Raw genomic sequence first — 18704 nt, 5'->3', positions numbered from 1 at the left:
CAGTCCATCTGCTCGCCTCTAATATTTTAAAAAAATGGATGGAAACTGATGTTGTTGTGCAGGGGTAGGTGTTATATGGATTTGGTTAGGTCTTCAGACATCACCAATGCCCCATACCAGCAACTTGAGAGCTTTGAAGCTTTCCAGGTCCAGTCTAATGTCTCAGATAATTATTCTGGTGAGGTACCTGGAAGTACATAGATAAATTACCAGAAAGATTGTTAACGCAGGTAAGTAACTTATACTTACTGTATAATTTGCATAAACATTTGACAGCCTTAAAAAGGTATAAAGGACAAAACACAAGCTGCCTGTCACGAGTGTACACATTTCAAAGTGAAAATTGAACTGAAGAAAAGTACAGCAGATGATGTGTTCTATGTGTACAAGAACTTAACTAGAACGATGAATGGGTAACCTGCATAGTTTTTTGGTGTGTAGCTAAAACATGCTGTAACTAACTGTGGACAGTTCTGGCCATACTTATCCTGAAACAATGAATCTGAAGACAGTCCCTGTTACACTTCACCAATCCTGAGCCCTTTGTATGAAGTTGTTGGCACAGAGCAGGTGCACTGCTTACCCAGATATTTTGAGTGCGAGTCAGACAGATCTGTCTTGAAGTCGAATGGGATGAGTCCGTCAAATGTGTCAAGTCTGGTGACAAAAAACAAAAACAAAAAAAAAGTTTGTTAACTGGAGAACGCTTGCATCACCTATACATAATGATGAAAGAAATTGCAAAAGCTATCCATCTGCAAATAGCACCTACTGTAACATGTTAAAGTCTTACTTCATTTGACCCAACCTCTCCTGCATCTTTACCCAGGTACTCTGTTTCTCTGCTGCCAGGCACTTTTCATATAATGCCCTTTCACATTTACATTTTTCTGCTTGCCAAGGCTTTTCCAAGACAATTCCAAAGAGTCAATTCAGGATTCAGATGGAATCTGCGGGCATGGTCCTTGATTTTTCTATGGACCATATCTCTCAAATATTCTAGAACTCTTCTTCTATTTCCTCGTCTGTTTTTAGGCAGTTAATTGTGAGACATCGGTCAGTATGTGGTATTTTTGTTAGAAAATGTACGGCCCAATAAAGAAGATGGTGTGATTACCTATATCATCAAGGTACACAGATGTGAATTTAAGAATGGTAAACATACACTTACCTTCATCACATATTATAGTTGATGTATATGATCATGGTATGTGGGTGTGGTATTAACTATAGCAAATCTACACTTACCTAGATATAATTATCTCATTTATTTAAGTTTTTTATAAAGCAAGCGATTTGCACAGGGCATCCTGGCACTGAAAAGATCAAAAACTATCTAAAACTACTGACAAGAGTTACAGAGCTGAGTACATTATTGCTGAAAACACTAGTCCTGGGTGAAATTTCCATATGCCAGCATAATCTACAATAATTTCAGAAATTTTACATTATAGTTGTTACATGAAATTCCTCAAAATATGCCATTACGCCACATGGTGTAATTACATGACAAAATTTGGCAAAGGCGCGCAGGAACATGGTGAATGACCAGAAGAACGAGTTACTTACCTTCGGTAACGACTTTTCTGGTGGATACATTAGCTACCTGTGGATTCCTCACCTCATGAATACTCCCATGGCGCCAGCATTCGACGGAAATCTTCTTACTAGTCTCTGCACGTCGACGAGGACGTCACTGTCGTCCACGCGACGCCGTCTGACGTCATACAGGCAATAAGAGGTCCTCGACGACGTGCGGACGTCAGTACCAATCATTTTTTACGTGCATGAGAACAACCAGGCAATGCAATGAAAGAGCAAGGCAACATCCATTATATTGTAAAAATACACCACATTGTATGAATAACTGTAAATCTTTTTATGTACATATATATATATATATAAAACTCTCTCTTTTAAAATATATACACACACCAAGTATATACATAAAGATATATACATATATATATATAAATATATTATATATACATCTATTGCACCCTCAAAGACCAAGAGGAGCGCACTCAAGGATTACTTGGTAAGACCAGAAAGGCAACGGGGAGGCGGGTGGGACCGTGAGGAATCCACAGGTAGCTAATGTATCCACCAGAAAAGTCGTTACCGAAGGTAAGTAACTCGTTCTTCTGATGGATACAACTACCTGTGGATTCCTCACCTCATGAATAGAGTCCCAAAGCAGTACCACGCCCGGCGGTGGGTGCCTAAATGGTCAAACCAAGAAATCCTGCAGCACTGACCGTGCAAAATGGCCGTCCCTTCTAACCTCAGAATCCAAACAGTAATGTTTTGCAAAAGTGTGAAGGGACGACCAAGTTGCGGCCTTGCAGATGTCGACCACAGGAACACCTCTGGCCAATGCCGAAGTGGCCGACTTAGCTCTGGTGGAATGAGCTCTAATGCCCTCAGGAGGATCCTTCTTTGCCAAAGAGTAACATATTTTAATGCAAAGAACAACCCACCTGGAGAGTGTTCTCTTGTGGACTGCCTTTCCTCTCCTCTTGCCCACGTATCCAATAAACAGCTGATCCTCCAGCCTGAAATCCTTTGTTCTATCGATAAAGAAGCTCAACGCTCTCTTTGGGTCCAGACGGTGCAGTCTTTCTTCCTCTTTGGAAGGATGAGGCGGAGGATAGAACGTGGACAAAGTAATTGCCTGAGCCAAATGGAAGGGTGAAACAACCTTCGGGAGGAAAGCAGCCTTGGTCCTCAACACCACCTTATCCCCATAAAAAGTTGTATAAGGGGGTTTTACTGATAAGGCCTGCAACTCACTCACTCTCCTTGCTGATGTTATAGCTATCAGGAAGACTGTTTTTAAAACCAAATACCTCAAGGGGCAAGAATGCATAGGTTCAAAAGGGGACCCCATAAGGAAAGTCAGGACTAAGGACAAATCCCATTGCGGCATAACGAATGGCTTTGGAGGATATTGATTTAGAAGACCTTTCAAGAATCTGATAACAATAGGGGATTTAAATAAAGATGGTTGGTCTGGAAGACATAAGAAGGCTGACAAGGCCGATAAATAACCTTTAATGGTAGTCACTGCACAACCTTTCTGCGCCAGAGATAGAGCAAAAGACAAAACGTCCGATAGATGAGCATGCAAAGGATCAATCTGCCTCTCTCCACACCACGCAACAAATTTAGACCACCTATTAGCGTAGATAGATTTAGTGGAGTGTCGCCTGGCCGCTAATATAACATCCACTACCTCAGGCGGGAGAGAGAAGGAACTCAGGTTACCCCGTTCAATCTCCAGGCATGTAGGTGCAGACTCTGGAGGTTGGGGTGTAGAACCTGCCCCTGCGACTGCGAGAGGAGGTCTGCCCTGAAAGGGAGACGGAGCGGCGGGCACATTGAGAGTTGGAGAAGGTCGGAGTACCACACCCTCCTTGGCCAATCCGGAGCTATTAAGATTACTAGAGCCCGGTCTTGGCGAATCTTCCTCAATACTCGAGGAATCAAGGGTATGGGAGGAAACGCGTAAAGCAACTGGCCGCACCAGGTCATTTGAAACGCGTCCCCCAACGCTTCCTGCATCGGATACTGAAGGCTGCAGAACAACGGACAATGCGCGTTCTCTCGAGTGGCGAACAGATCTACCCGAGGAAACCCCCACCTCTGGAAGATTAAACGGACTTGATCTGGATGGAGACGCCACTCGTGGTCTGCCGAGAAGTGGCGACTGAGACTGTCCGCACGCACGTTCAAAACTCCGGCCAGATGGTTTGCTATCAAGCAAATCCGATGGTCCTTTGCCCAGGACCATAGTCGAAGAGCTTCTCTGCAGAGAAGGTACGACCCCACTCCTCCCTGCTTGTTTATGTACCACATCGTGGTAGTATTGTCCGTTAGGACCTGTACCGACTGACCACGAAGGGAAGGGAGGAAGGCCTTGAGAGCCAGACGTACAGCCCGTAATTCTAACAGATTGATGTGAAAAATCTGTTCCTCTGGAGACCAAAGACCTTTGATCTCCAGATCCCCCAGATGAGCTCCCCACCCTAGAGTGGAAGCATCCGTTATGACTGTGGCCACTGGTGGCGACTGCTGGAACGGCTTTCCTTGCGAAAGATTGTTGCTTACAATCCACCACTTCAAATCCACAGCAGCATCTCTGGAGATCTTGACAGTACCCTCTAGATCCCCTCTGTGTTGAGACCACTGCCTTCGGAGGCACCACTGAAGAGCCCTCATGTGCCAGCGAGCATGCGTGACCAACAGAATGCAGGAGGCAAAAAGACCGAGCAGACGAAGGACCTTGAGGACTGGAACTACCGCTCCATTTCGAAACATTGGAACCAAATCCTGAATATCTTGAATCCGCTGAGGCGGAGGAAAGGCCCGACCCAATGTTGTATCCAGTACTGCCCCTATGAACAGGAGGCGCTGAGAGGGCTCTAGGTGAGATTTGGGCTCGTTCACCGAAAAATCCAGGTCGAACAACAACTGGGTTGTTGACTGCAGATGACGCAACACAAGCTCCGGGGACTTGGCTTTGATCAACCAGTCGTCCAAGTAAGGGAATACTGCTATCCCCTTCCTTCTGAGCTCTGCCGCAACCACCGACATCACCTTCGTGAAGACTCGAGGTGCTGAAGTAAGACCAAACGGAAGGACCGCAAACTGATAGTGTTGCGATCCCACCACAAACCGGAGATACTTCCTGTGTGACTTGAGTATCGGGATATGAAAGTAAGCATCCTGCAAGTCGACAGACACCATCCAGTCTTCCATGTTCAACGCCAAAAGCACCTGTGCTAGGGTCAGCATCTTGAACTTTTCCTGCTTGAGGAACCAATTCAAGATCCTCAGGTCCAGAATTGGTCTCAAACGACCATCCTTCTTGGGAATCAGGAAATACCTTGAGTAAACTCCTTGACCCCTTTCCTGCTCCGGGACCAACTCCACCGCGCCCTTTAAAAGGAGGACTTCTACCTCCTGTTCTAGCAACAGGAGGTGTTCTTGTGAACAATACGAAGGGCGGGGCGGGATGAGGGGCGGAAACTCCCGAAAAGGAAGGGTGTAGACTTTTCCCACAACACTGAGAACCCAATTGTCCGACGTAACAGTCTCCCATTTGGTGAGAAAATGCTGTAATCTTCCCCCTACAGGAGAGGCGTGAGTTGGAAATGGTGGAAGCCTAAGGCTGCTTCCCCTGCTGCACCCCGCCAGAGGATGAGGAAGAGGCAGAGTGCTGCTGAGAGGCTCCTCTGGTGCGGACCCTACCTCTCCCCCTAAAAGATCTATAGGGATGGGAAGAGGCAGGTTGCTGATATCTTCCCCGAAAGGAAGAGGAGGAAGAGCCACGCCCAAATCCACGAAACCTCCTGAAAAATCTGGAAGAGGCCGTGGAAGAAGGAGCTTGGAGCCCTAACGACTTAGCCGTGGCCCTGCTTTCCTTAAAACGTTCCAAGGCCGAATCAGCCTTAGCCCCAAACAGTTTGTCCCCATCAAACAGGAGATCCAACAATGTGGACTGTACATCAGCCGAAAAGCCCGAGTTACGGAGCCAGGCCTGTCTCCTTGCCACCACAGTTGTGCCCATTGCTCTGGCTACCGAGTCGGTGGTATCCAGTCCCGTCTGGATAATTTGGGTCGCAGCAGCCTGGGCATTTGAGACAAGATCCAAAAGACCCTGGGGAAGCTCTGTAAACGAAGAGGAGATGTCATCCATCAGAGCATGAATATACCTCCCCAGGATACAGGTTGCATTGGTGGCTTTTAACGCCAGACTGCAGGACGAAAAAATCTTCTTCGACTGCGCCTCTAGCTTCTTGGAAAAGCCGGATACTGGGGTGCCTGTCTCGGAGGCGACCCCGACGCCGGCCTCGGCGTCTGCGCCGGAGAAAACACTTGAGGCTCCAATACCTCAATCACCGACGCCTGTCCAGGTGAAGTTGGAGACGCCGGAGAAGGCAACGGCGTCGAAGGATGCGGCGTAACCGTGGGGCTGACCTCCCATGTTCTTCGGCGCCGATCCGGAGACCTGGAACGAGCCTCCCTTGAATGACGCCGAGATTCTCTACGGCGCCGGGAGTCTCGATGACGCCGATGTCTTGGAGAAGGCTTCTTGTGATGCTTCTCTTTTGACTTGGCCATAAACAGCTTCGCCTCACGTTCTTTAAGAGCCTTTGGATTCATGTGCTGACATGAATCACAAGTCGAGACGACTTGGTCGGAGCTCAAACACCAAAGGCAATCGGAATGAGGATCCGTCACCGACATCTTGCCTCCACACTCACGACAAGGCTTAAATCCAGACTTTCTCTGCGACATTATTTCCACAGCGAAAGACTACGCAGCAAGATATACACTGTAACCGCAAGAGTAACAGTTGCTCCCTCGAAGATAACCGTTTCGAATGCACGGAAAAAAGGGAACTGACGTCCGCACGTCGTCGAGGACCTCTTATTGCCTGTATGACGTCAGACGGCGTCGCGTGGGCGACAGTGACGTCCTCGTCGACGTGCAGAGACTAGTAAGAAGATTTCCGTCGAATGCTGGCGCCATGGGAGTATTCATGAGGTGAGGAATCCACAGGTAGTTGTATCCATCAGAATGTGAGCAGTTGTTGTTCGCAGCACCCCAGCTCCCAAAATAAACACAAGGATACATTACATGCAAAAATATAGCTGTTAATCCTAGTTTTGCATTTTGCTTCATTTCACATAATTTTTGCAAAATCTCACATAACTAAGCAAAAGTAAATTACACACAAGTAAATTACACAACAGAAAGCATGGGCTTGTTCCAACCTTTGAAGAACCTCCCTGTCACGTTTAACAAATTTTAGGCACCTGACGAATATATGCTGATGAAGAGTGTTGCAGCTTGGCTAGTTAATAACAATGGAAGAGTTTTCTAATCAAGTAAAGGCCTAGATTACTAAGAACCTTAAAAAAATATACAGACCCTTAAATTGAATGTCTTCTCCATCAAAGGACAGTGGAGTCTTTGTAAATAGTGAACAATCAAAGTGCATCAGAGCAGGTTCAGAATCAAACGGGCTGCACTATTGGCTATAATGGAACACAATGTGTGGAGCATAAAGGCCATTATATGAGGCATTACAATAGTCCAGACGGGCACCTATTATGGCCAGTATATTAGGAAAGAAAGAGGACTGGGGAAGATCCGAAAGATTTTCTCTCGAGAGTTTCAAACTGAAGGAAGCAAGAAGTAAGTTTATTTATCTGTGTTTAGAAAGAGAACTTGGAATCAACAGGACCCTAAAGTTTCTTACTGCCTTAACCAGTATTGGAGAGGAGTCTACACAGTCAGGACACCATTACAATAACTAAATGGAGGAGGAGTACCCCTAAATCGAAATATCTGTTTCATAGTAATTCAGTCTCAGTCAAAAGTTGAACACTCACTCAGCCATGGATTTTAAAGCAATACAAAAATCGTATGCTATCAAAGATCCCACACCATCCAATATTAGGATTTTTTGGGCATTATCTGCGTAGCAAATATATGAGAGACAATAACTCTTACTAACTGCTTCTAATGGTGAGACACACAGATTAAATAAAGTCGGGCTTAAGGAGGAAATCCCAGTAGACCTCCAACCTAGAGTTGATGTAGTATGGAACAGAAGGTGTCTGAATACAACAGTTGACAATTCATACTACTTAACCCTCAGATCGGTCTCCAAAAGGCACTATCAGGTCCCTGTAGCACACAAACAGTACAAGTGATTGGTAATGCAGAGGACCCAATTCACAAAACGCTTCCTGAGCTAACCAATAATGTGGGAACATTTCATCTAATTGTTTATATGGTCCATAAAAATATATCCTATTGGCGTTCGTCAGTAGCTCGTTATAGTTAGGACCTAGTTTACACAGGAAAAGCATTTTTTGTTTTGCCTAAGACTATGGCGGCGTTTGACAAATCTGCACAGCATTTTCAAAACTAGTTTGAGGCCATTTGACGAATCTTCACAAAAGTTTGCCACTCACTTCAGCTGCTGTGTTGAAAGTTTCGGGCTAATTCGGCAAGTGGGTGCTGAGAAAAAGGGTGGGGTGGTGGTACCAAAACACATTTAACCCCATTCAATTTTCAATTGGGATCTTACACAGGACTACAGCTCAAACCACAGTACGGAATAACACCAAATTTGGTAGAAACCCTGCTCTTGGTCTAGAAAGGCCCTTTTTGTAATTTGGTGTAAATCTGTTCAGTAGTTTTGGAGTTATTAAAAGACAAAATAAATGTTATACCTAGGGACGTGGATCCTCTGCAAGTCCAACAGATATCATGCTGAGATATGCTTGGCTGCCAGCACCTCCTCAATCAGAAAGTGATGGCAGCCAACTTGGGACTCTGACTCAGCAGTGTCCCAAGAAAAAAAGTCAAACAAAAAACCAAAGGGGACAGGGTAATAATACCCTGAACCTCTAAGCCTGGTGGCGGGGTCCCAAAGGGACTCAGCTAGTGACCAAAAATGTCTTTTTTTTTTTCTTATAACATTTTGCAGAGTAGTTGCGGTGTATCCACAAAACACAGGATTTTCTTTTTTTTTTTTTTAAAGGCTCAGCTCTCCCGGTGCTGCTCCACCGACCTTGCTCCTGTCTTCTCCTTGCTTTTACCCCCGTTTTTTTAGTGCCGCCTCCTTGCTTTTCCCTCATTCTCACTGCTTTCACCTTGCTTTTTTAAGTGTTTTTGTGTGCTCCCGCCTTGCTTTTCCCTCATTCTCAATGCTTTCTCCTAGTTTTTCCACCCATTTTATGTGCCTTCTCCTTACTTTTCCCTCTTTTTCACTGCTTTCTCCTTGGCTTACCTCCATTTTTATATGCTTTCTTCTTGATTTTCCTTGGTTTTCACTACTTTGTTGGTGCTATTTCCCCCATTTTTGTGTGCCTTCTTCTTGCTTTTCCCTGGCTCTCACTGCTTTCTCCTTGCTTCTTCCCTCGTGGTGAAGGCCGTATGTGGCGGTGGGTTGGCCGCATGTTCTGGCCTGCGGCCAGCCTCCCACTGCATTAAAAAAAACACATAAATTCACTGAAAAAAACAAAGGTTACAGGGACGATATAGTTAGGAATCAGCATTTAGAATCTATAACTGCGTGCCCTAAAGGTAACTGTACCCCGTGCCCCCGCCATGCACAGTTTTCTCATCAATAATTTTACGGCAAATGTTGCAGTGGTATTATCAATGATTTCATAGATTATATTTATAGTTACCTTGGGGCACAAGTTATAGATTCTTGAGATAACTATAACTGCTGAATTTCTAAGGTTTTATGCGTTTAAAATTTGAACCTAACTTTAATGTCCCTCTATCCTTTGTTTTTTCAGTTAATTTCTAGGGTTTTTGTGTGTAAAGTAATATTTAATTACCATTTGTAAATCCAAACCCCCCTGCATGCACGCAGCCTCACATTTTCCTTGCTCTCTGAGTAGGTGTGTGAGTCCTTCTGGGTGTATAAGTGGACATGAGAGTGTTTGCTGGGTGGGTGTATGAGTGGATGTGCAAGCGGCTATGTGGGTCTCTCAGTGGTGTGTCAGTGGATGTATGTGTGTGAGTGAGGTGTCAGTGGTATTGTTGTATGGGTGGGAGTGTGAATGGCTGCATGGGTGTGTACGTGGGTGTGTGAGTGTGTGTGACTGGCTGTGTGGGCCTGTGGCTGGGTATATGGGTATGTATGTGGGCGTGTGAGTGCCTTTGTGGGTCTGTGAGTGGTTTTGTGGACCTCTGAGTGGGTGTGTGAGTGACTGTATGGGTATGTGAGTGAGGTTCTGGGTCTTTGGGTGAGTAGCTGTATGGGTGTGTGAGTGGTTTCATGGGTGTGCGAGTGGGTGTGTTAGAAAGTATGTGAGTGGGAGTACTTTTATTTTTTTTTAATTGGGATCTGGATCCGCAGATCTGTTGCAGATTCACACGGGGGCCTCGCTGAGCACCACGGTGGATCCACGGACCATTGCACACACAAAAAAAAAAAAGGTTTTCTGCAATTTCTTCCTCATGAGAGGTCTCTAACAGGCACCTCCATCAGTCTCATGGCATCAGAATACCTCAACACTGACCCCTATATCCTATTTCTACTTAAGCCCCCTCCTCCCCCTTCCAGAAACTGTGTCCCGATTGATAAAACGATAGCCACAACTTTTTCTCTCAGGTTGCAGCAGCCAACTACAGCATTGCTGTTGGCATCTGAATCCATGGATCTATCGCGGTGGATCTGCAGTAAATGTGTGTCTCTAGATATACACAAAACCTTTTTCTTTAAGGACTCCAAAACTACTGAACAGATTTCCAAATTACAAAAGTCGTGTCTACAATCCCTATGGGAAACTGCATGAGAAAAACTCATTTTGAGACCACCACCTACCCCTTTTGCTTGGCCCCTGTATAGGAAACTGGGTTCTGGTTGCAGAAGCCCCCCTCCCACCCCCACCACAAACACTTTTTTGCCTGGTTTGTGATGCAACTTTGATTAAAGTGCACTGGGTTCCTGCTAACCAGGTCCCCATTGCCAGTGTTACTTCCCCAAAAACAAAAACACTGGTCACTTGATCCCCAAAAGACCAAGCCTTTAGCACCTTATGTAAGTCTGTAGTAAATGGTACCTGGGGCATATGTACTAAAGAGCGTCCCTAAGAGCTGCAGCATAACTTGTGCCACCCTAAGGGAGCCAACACCAATTTCGTACAGACTGCCACTGCAGGCTGCGTGACAAGGTGCTCCAAAAAAAAAAAAAGAAAACACAATATGGCACACAGCCTGTGTGCCATGTCCCCTAAGCACTGCATGTAATATTTGTAAGTGACCCCTACAGCAGGCCTTACAGCCCTAAGGCAGGGTGCATTATCTTTCATTTGTGGATATACCATATGCTCCTGCTATGTCTTTACTGATTCTTAGACATAGTAAGTGAACAGGGAAGCCATTTTAAGTACATGTTATGGACACTGGCCCTTACGGGTTCCCCAGCTACATGATGTCCTTAGTGAAACTAGGGATGTTTGATATCAAACACTTCGTATTAACAAGCCCTCACTGATTCCAGAGATGGATTTATTAATGCATCCACTAAGAGGGCACCTTAGAGGTGCCGCCTAAAAACCTACCAACTACTGGTGTGCTGACTGACTAGTTTTAACCACCCTGCCACTGACAGACAGGTTTCTGACCCCCAAGAGTTTTGCTCTTGGAAGGTCAGGAACAAAACCTGACCTGGAAGGGGTGTTACACACCCCTCCCAACAGAATGACCTGCCTACAAATCTGGATTCAAGACAAAAGACTTCAAAGGAGCTCACCAACTTTGGTATGCAGATTTGGCTTTCCTCAGAAGGAAAATGCTGAACTCCTGCCCCAGGGCCAATTTGGCACCTGGACAGGCAGGAACATTACCTATGCAGGAGGTGTGTTGCACTGCCAGGCTGGACACACCTCTAGTGTGACAAGCCGGACTTGAACACATGTTTAGAAAATCCACCATCTTGTATTTGGTGTAATTAGGAAGTCTGGGACTTTCCAAAAGAAAGTGGCCATCTAAGAGGCATAGTAACCCCAGTGGTAAGTAGCTCCTAGGTTACTTCCCTTCACTCATCTTAATGCCCCTAAATTGAGTATTTAGGGGAGCCCCTGATACTAAGACCTCAGATCTTCGCTGGCCACAAAAGGAGTGGACAAAAAGCCTGCTGACCTGAGAATCCAGTAGCACAACAGACTCGGCACCAACCCTGCCAGCCTGCCTTCTGCACCCGACCCTTGTACAGCAACTGACATTTCCTGCTGCTGCAGCCATCAAGAAACTGGGAGAGCCGCCAGTGCTTTACAAATCACCAAGAAGAACTCACTTGCAGCAGAGGAGCTGCTTCCATGCATCTGCAGGGACCACCTGTAAAGTCTGGTACTCTGCCCCGTTGGCCATCTGGCCTCCCCGAGAGATCAACGATCCAGGGGAAGGCTGTTTGGAACCCAGCAAGTCTGCCCTGTTACTTCACAGCGGCACCTGAGATGCTGACCCCACCGGGAGGCTTCCTGCACCCATACCTGGAGTACTGGACCCTCTATAGCAACCAAGGATTGTTGGTGGTCCAATCTGGATTCCTGCAGCACCAAAGCAGAACTACCGTCGAGGGACGTCAGGATCCACAAGGCCATTCAGTCGAGGGGACCCACTGCCCTGGTTCCACTCTTCACCAGGTCACCAAGAGCAAGTCTCTGACCACTGCCACCCGATACCTCAAAGCAGCTCTGTACCTGAGCCCCACAACCAGAGTCTGTGGAGTTGACAGTGCCTATGGGGTCCTGAGACCCTCTGTAACTGAGACAGTGCCTATGGGGTCCAGAGATCCTCTGGAACTGAGCCAATGGGTGTGGCCAGACTAGACTTCCAATCGCTTCCTACAGCCTCTTTCTGCAGGCCCCCTCCAACCATGAGTAACTCCAGCGCCAGACCAGACACCAAAAGACACCATTGCACCACAGCCTCATAGCCCAATGCGGAGTGGACCAACGGTGTCCCCACGTGCCAGAGGACCTCAAGGGTTGAACCTCCTTGTGCGTTTCCTCAGACTAGGGTTTCCAGTTTTGTGGTATTTATTTTTTTAACACTTCTGTCTGTATTGATCCATATTTATTTTGTGCCCATCTTATTAGTAATTTTTTTATATATTTTTTGTGTTTTGAGAGTAAATGGAGACTTAAGATGGTATATTTCCTCATTTATAACTGACTAACATGCACTCATAGTTTGTTACCTTTCGTGTTTTGGCTAATTAATCAGCCAAATATATCAAAACACTACACCCAGAGGTAAATATTAGCATTACATACAAATATTTGTTAACATATGCCTGTATTTAAATAAATTTAATGTTATTTAACTCTGCATGATGTTTATTTGCTCAACTGCTGGCCTAGAATTCATGAAAAACAGCATGGAGAGTCGGTCATAAGAAGCAACATTTTCTGTATATTTCCACTTAAAAAAAAACACATGCATGAAACATGTTTTCCATCTGTAATCAGTAAAAACGGAAAACTGGGAGCCTTACCCCAAACTGACCTTCTAATCCCAGCTTCTAGCAACTTCCCCATCAGACCATTTCCCATTAGAGTGAATAGGGCACCCAACACCATAACACACCTCTGCACCTGGATGCCCCAGAGCCTCCTGTGGTGACCTGTTAGTGTGGTCTTGGACCCTGCCCTATACTCATCTTAAATCCTGGAGCACAGCCCCGTAAGTTGCTGTGAAGTGTCCAAATGCAGTACATGTTTTCCCCAATAGGATAACATTACAGCATTCAAAACTTGCACTGTCAACTTTTGAAAACTGTAAAAATTCATAACTTGAAAAGTACTCACATGACTTCAGTGATCTTGGTATCAAAATGTATATAAAAGTATGTGCTATTTTAATAAATTGGTGACAAATGTATTTGAATGTATGTCTCACTTACTGCCTATGTGTGTGCCTTACATGCTTAGCGCAACCCTGTGAAATGCCTAACTGCTCGCCCACACTACCACAAAAGAGAGTATTCGGGGTGCCATATGTACCTCTGAAGTTCCTTAGTGATTTCTTAAACTCTGTAAAGAGTGTACCTCTCGTTTTGGTCCACTATATAAAAAGCTTCCTACACCCCGCTTGACGATTCGCCTCGAAACTTTCCAGACAGCAGCTGAAGTGAGTTAGAAACTAGTTTTGAGAATATCGTCAAACGGCACCAAGGTTATTAGCAAAACAAAGACTGTTTTTCCAATGGAAACTGGGTCCTGATTGTAAAAACCTACTGGCGACCGCCAATATATATATTAGTCCATTGGCTAAAATCTAATGTGAGGTGGTTCCAGGACTTATTCCATGAAATATTCTCTGTTGGAAGAGCACCTTGGCTTGGCTCCCAACCGAAAGACTGCCAGGGGGGCTGTGTCTGAGTAAACTTCTAGTCCCCCATTCTTGTCGAATTGCTCTTAGGCCATGTATGTTTGATGGTAAACCCTGCTGGGTGTGTCAATGTCCTTCCTTTAGGGTATTTTTATAGACCCCGATCTCCTCCACACATACTAGGGTTGGGCCCACGTTTGATAGCAGCGTGGGCACTTGTCGTAATCCAACATTTAAAGATCCTACCAAAAATGTATTTGCACCCTTGTCTTCCCTGGATAGGCAAGACTGACAGTGTCAGGAACGGCCCCTTGATGTCCCTGGTTCTCCTGTGGGTAAGAGAGGCTTTCAGAGATTCCTTGTCATTGCTCCATCTCCTGTTGCTAGACCTGCCCTTGCAATCAACATTTTTAGGTGCAATGCTGATTTGGTGGCCCCTCAAATTGCCATTATCTGTTGCCCTTAGTCCTTCTACAGTAGTGGGAAACCAGCAGGATGAACCATAAGCCATGATCCCGGCTCCCCCAAACTTGTCCATAACCATAACGCTCAAGAAAGGCCACTTGTGTGTGGTCTTTGTCGAGCTAAGATCAGCCCCGACTACATCCCAATGTCAATCAATGTTCATTGCACTGACACTTTGTGTGTTATGGCTGGTACCTACTCTTTTTATTCCTCATTTTAATGAATGTATCATGTTTTTATTCTCACATATGTATTTATGATGTTTGGAATTGTATGAATTTTTATAAAAAAAAAAAAAAAAATATATATATATATATATTAGCACATTACTATCCTTGCCGAGCTGTAAATGACAAAAGCCTTTATCACTCTAAGCACAGCATTACAGCTTTGAATTGGTAAAATATCACCCAAGATAACCTGGGGTGAGCGAAAGCAACTCCTGACACGTGTTTCGCTATAATTATAGCTCTTCAGAGAGGTTTTGCTTTGTCTAGACACAAGGGAGCACCCTGTATAAGTCAAGATACAACACTTTCAGAGTTAGAGTGACACATAAATTATGCAAAAAAAGAAGAGAGAACTCTGAGTAGTTCCCAAGTTTAGGTAGAGAGCAGCTCCAGTATAGGGCACCCTACAACACCAGCAACACTGTAGAATTGCTCACCTCAAATGTCTGTTTTTCTAGCTTAGGATTAGCACAGCGCTATCCACACTGAGCTAAAAAATGAAAACGTTTTTTGCCATTTATGCAGAAAAGTCTTTCAGCATACGACACTTGTAGGATCCCTTACTTTTCGTACTTGAGCAAAGAACATTTAAGTGCTTTCTAAAATCCATAAAGTCCATTTGCCATTATAATCACTTTTGGTGAATGAGGAAGCTCAAGGATAAAGCATGACACCTGGGTGGCTGTGTGAGAGCATTCCTAGCATTTTTGTATTATGTCCACTCCTACTTGGAAATATACACATGACACATAAAATACACTGTACTTGGATAATTTCCTCTTCGGTATAGTATTGATTTCTTTGATTTTGCTCTTTGTTATGAGGACAGAAAAGTATCACCTGCCTGCATTGCACAGCCAGCACTCCCCACTCATGTTCTACATGAACAGAGAAGAACAGAATTAAATATCTACCCCTTGAGGCAGATGTGCAATGCTTTGCATTGACGTGTACGGGACTTTCAGAACAATTGCCATATCTGCAGTTCGTTCCCAAGCAATGGCAAAAGTGCTCAAAGAGTAGCCGGGTATCCAAGCAGAATATTCTTTAAATCTACCTTTATGTAAGTACAAATAAGCTTTAGCACTCTAGTGCTAAAGACCTTTTGTCAATGTAGTGACATTATAAAAGTCAACGTTTCTGTTTAGTGAGGAGTCACTTCTCAGTTGGTGATATGTGTCCTCACCGGAAAATATTTGTATTACTGAAGTTCTGACTGTGAAAATTTAACAAAAAGAATCTTGGGAGCACAACTGTAATTGAGTGTCTCTCACGTCTGGAGATATAGGTATGAAAGAAACTTTAACTGGATTAAATTATACAACACTTTCATATACAGGTGACTGACTATTTCAATATTTAGAAACCCAAGCACTTAAAGAGCACCCTGTTCTCACCGGAAAGCCCCGAAGCAGACGCTGGCAGTCATATAATAAACGCTGTAGAAGATGGCCAGGCATAGCAGCAGGTGTACGAGAACGGTCTGCAAGGAAGACAAACACAGCATAAGTGATACCACAGACGACACAGGTCTCTCTCAGGGGGGTAAAGCAGTACAGACTATGGAAACCCTGATCTGCCCTCAACAATACAACCAACATAGAAACCACGAGTTTGACTCTCGAGCCCTTGCAAAACATTTTCATGTGCGGCTTGTGTCTGAACCCAAATTGTGGCTTTACTGATAATTTATAAGTGCTAATAGTATGCTTTATTTTAATTTCTACTATATAAAGAATATCATGTGTGCTATGTCATATTATAGTAAGTTTGGTACACTATGCTGAGTTGTGTCATCTCTGGTTGTGGTAACATGTGTTGCATGTACAGATTCCATCAGATCTCAGTCCTGCATTCACTCGAGGTCTGTCTCGTCTTTCATCACACAGCACGGGTAGGTTGCATCTTGGAGGTTTAAGGGATAAGAAGAGCTGCTATTCTTTGCAGGCCTGGGATTAGCCAACACCTTTTAATTTTACTAAAATTCTATGTATACAATAATTCCAGCCCTCTCCATCAACTGGCCTTTTGCATGAGGCGTTCGGTGAGACCACTTCAGCTACTGGATAACTTCTCTGTGAGTGGCAGTATTCCGCCCCTTCACAACGAGGACGTCCACACACAAAGTAGTCAGCCTCCTTAATGACCAGGAACTATTGTGAAAATGTTTGCTTTTGAGACAAAGGAAAGTATTTTGCTTTTAGCCAATGCTTTTTTGGGTTGGAGGGTGGGGGAGGTTGACGAGCTCCCACTGTGCTTCCCATTAATAACGTTTTGGAAAAACCATGACAAAACAAAAGAGCACGGACAAAGCCAAAAGGCTGGCAACCAATGCCCCACCTATGGTGATCCCTGTTTTAGGTTTGGCTTTAATGAATTCTGCTTCGAACCAAAACCTAATGGAGGTGATAGGGGTCCTGATGGAAGAAGTAAAATTGATGGTGTTGCGATTAGTTGAGTTGCAAGCGCCCTAGTTCAAGGATAACGTTGTACTTTGCACGGTATCCTTTAAATACCATCAACTGTTCTCACTGGTTTCACACTGGCAGCAAACAAGCTATGTTGTGACCACAACCACTTGTTCTGTCTACTTGCACAGCCATGACCTTGCCTCAGCATCAGCTGTACTGTGAAGCCATCCAGTTATGAAGATATGTTTATTGAACGAGAAACATTGTTTGAAAGGAAAACTAGGCGCAGACAGAGGTAGTTACTATATGTGGTCTGTCGCCGTATGATTCCTTCATAACACATTTCAAACGACTAATGAAATTCTGCGAGTTGCAAAGTGAATAAAATTGAGCCCTGCCAAGTACCACGCATCAGGCGTTGTCTAACACATTTCAGTGTGGTGGTTCGCATCACCACACTTAAATGCAAAATCACGCATTATAGCACCTCTCGGCTGTGAAGCCAGAGTGCAGTTATAATGCACCAAAATATGTAGTGCCAGCGCGCTACTCCTGGAAGGTTTGGGGCTGTTGGCTCCTCTGCTTGCTAGTCACTAGTGTGCTACAATGTAACTCACATCACCCCAGGTGGCACAGAATGTCAGGAGGAGTTGCTGTCAGTGCCCAACGGTTGGCTACTATGGAGACAGTGTGAATTTGTCAGACTCACATCAATAGGCTGGAGTTGGTCTGTCCTACCACCCGCAGCGCGATAGGGTGGCATTTCAAGTTAATTGCTAGCTGCTTCCTGCAGTGTATGTGAGTTGTGGGCAATCGCAGCCAAGAACATGCCGCTTGCACCATGACCACCGGTATGGATCCCTCCTAGCATGCTGGACAACCCTGAGGCTCACCAGACGTCACCCAATAGCTTACAGCCATTGAGAGCCTCCTGCTGGCAACCTATGAGACCACCGCTTTTACCGTGGCCGTATGATCCAGCGGACTGCCGGCTGACTGACTCCGACCCCACTGGCGCCAGCAGCCAGGCTGCCGGAGTGCGAAGGAGTGGTTTTGCAGCCCAGCCGGAGAGCAATGTCTCACCAACGAGTCCACAGTGAGGCTGCTGTTGTGTGCTACCAGAATGTGCAGCAGTGGCGCTGCTGTGCTGAAGGTCTGCTACAGTCGTAGCAGGCTGGCCACACGGGGCCCACATGAGTGTTGCGCAAGCAGAGCAGGCTCTTACAGAAATAAGTGCCTGAACTTGGTATAATCATCTGTTGCACTTTATAATGCTGTGAAATTTGTTTTTTTTTTGCTGGTGCGCAGTCATAATATCAATCATGATCTTCTGAGCTGAGCCGACCTGCCCGACTGTCATAACTGCGGTTACAGGGTCTATGTCGCAACACAGCTGAGCTCACTAGTGCGATAGGCTATTTATGTTTTCTGCAACTTCATTGCATGATTTTGCTCGCAAAACAGTGTCATTTATAGATGCTGAATGTCACTCATGATTATACTTAAATTATGAAAATGTCACACATAGCAATCTGAAACCTTGGCAGCTAGGAAAATAAGCAACAATATTATTTAAGGGACACCTTACTTTTTCAAAACAAGTGACAGAGAAAAGCAGACAACAACTTAAAGTAGCTAAATAACAGAATGTTAGATTGCCCTCATAAAAAAGGGAGAATATTTTTTAGGTCTGGTCTATAGCTTTTGCTTTTATGCCAGTGTC

At 45.0% G+C, this 18704-nt stretch overlaps 1 protein-coding gene across 2 annotated transcripts in view; it reads right to left on the bottom strand.

Annotated features, from left to right (window-relative positions):
• The window catches only part of TMEM244 (transmembrane protein 244), an 89279-nt gene that overhangs the window by 41196 nt on the left and 29379 nt on the right, over positions 1–18704 (bottom strand). For both annotated transcript variants that reach the window (XM_069224184.1, XM_069224183.1), the window contains exons 2-3: positions 15968–16053; positions 584–657 (exon numbers count right to left, since the gene is read on the bottom strand). In XM_069224184.1, coding sequence (XP_069080285.1) covers positions 584–657; positions 15968–15999 — 106 coding nt within the window. In that variant the 5' untranslated portion in view covers positions 16000–16053. The remainder of the gene's footprint in view (positions 1–583; positions 658–15967; positions 16054–18704) is intronic.

This window comes from Pleurodeles waltl, chromosome 3_1, assembly GCF_031143425.1.
Source record: "Pleurodeles waltl isolate 20211129_DDA chromosome 3_1, aPleWal1.hap1.20221129, whole genome shotgun sequence".
In the NCBI taxonomy this organism is placed as follows: domain Eukaryota; kingdom Metazoa; phylum Chordata; class Amphibia; order Caudata; family Salamandridae; genus Pleurodeles; species Pleurodeles waltl.
Note: the sequence above shows the minus strand (reverse complement) of the source record. Positions and strands in the feature narration are given on the sequence as shown.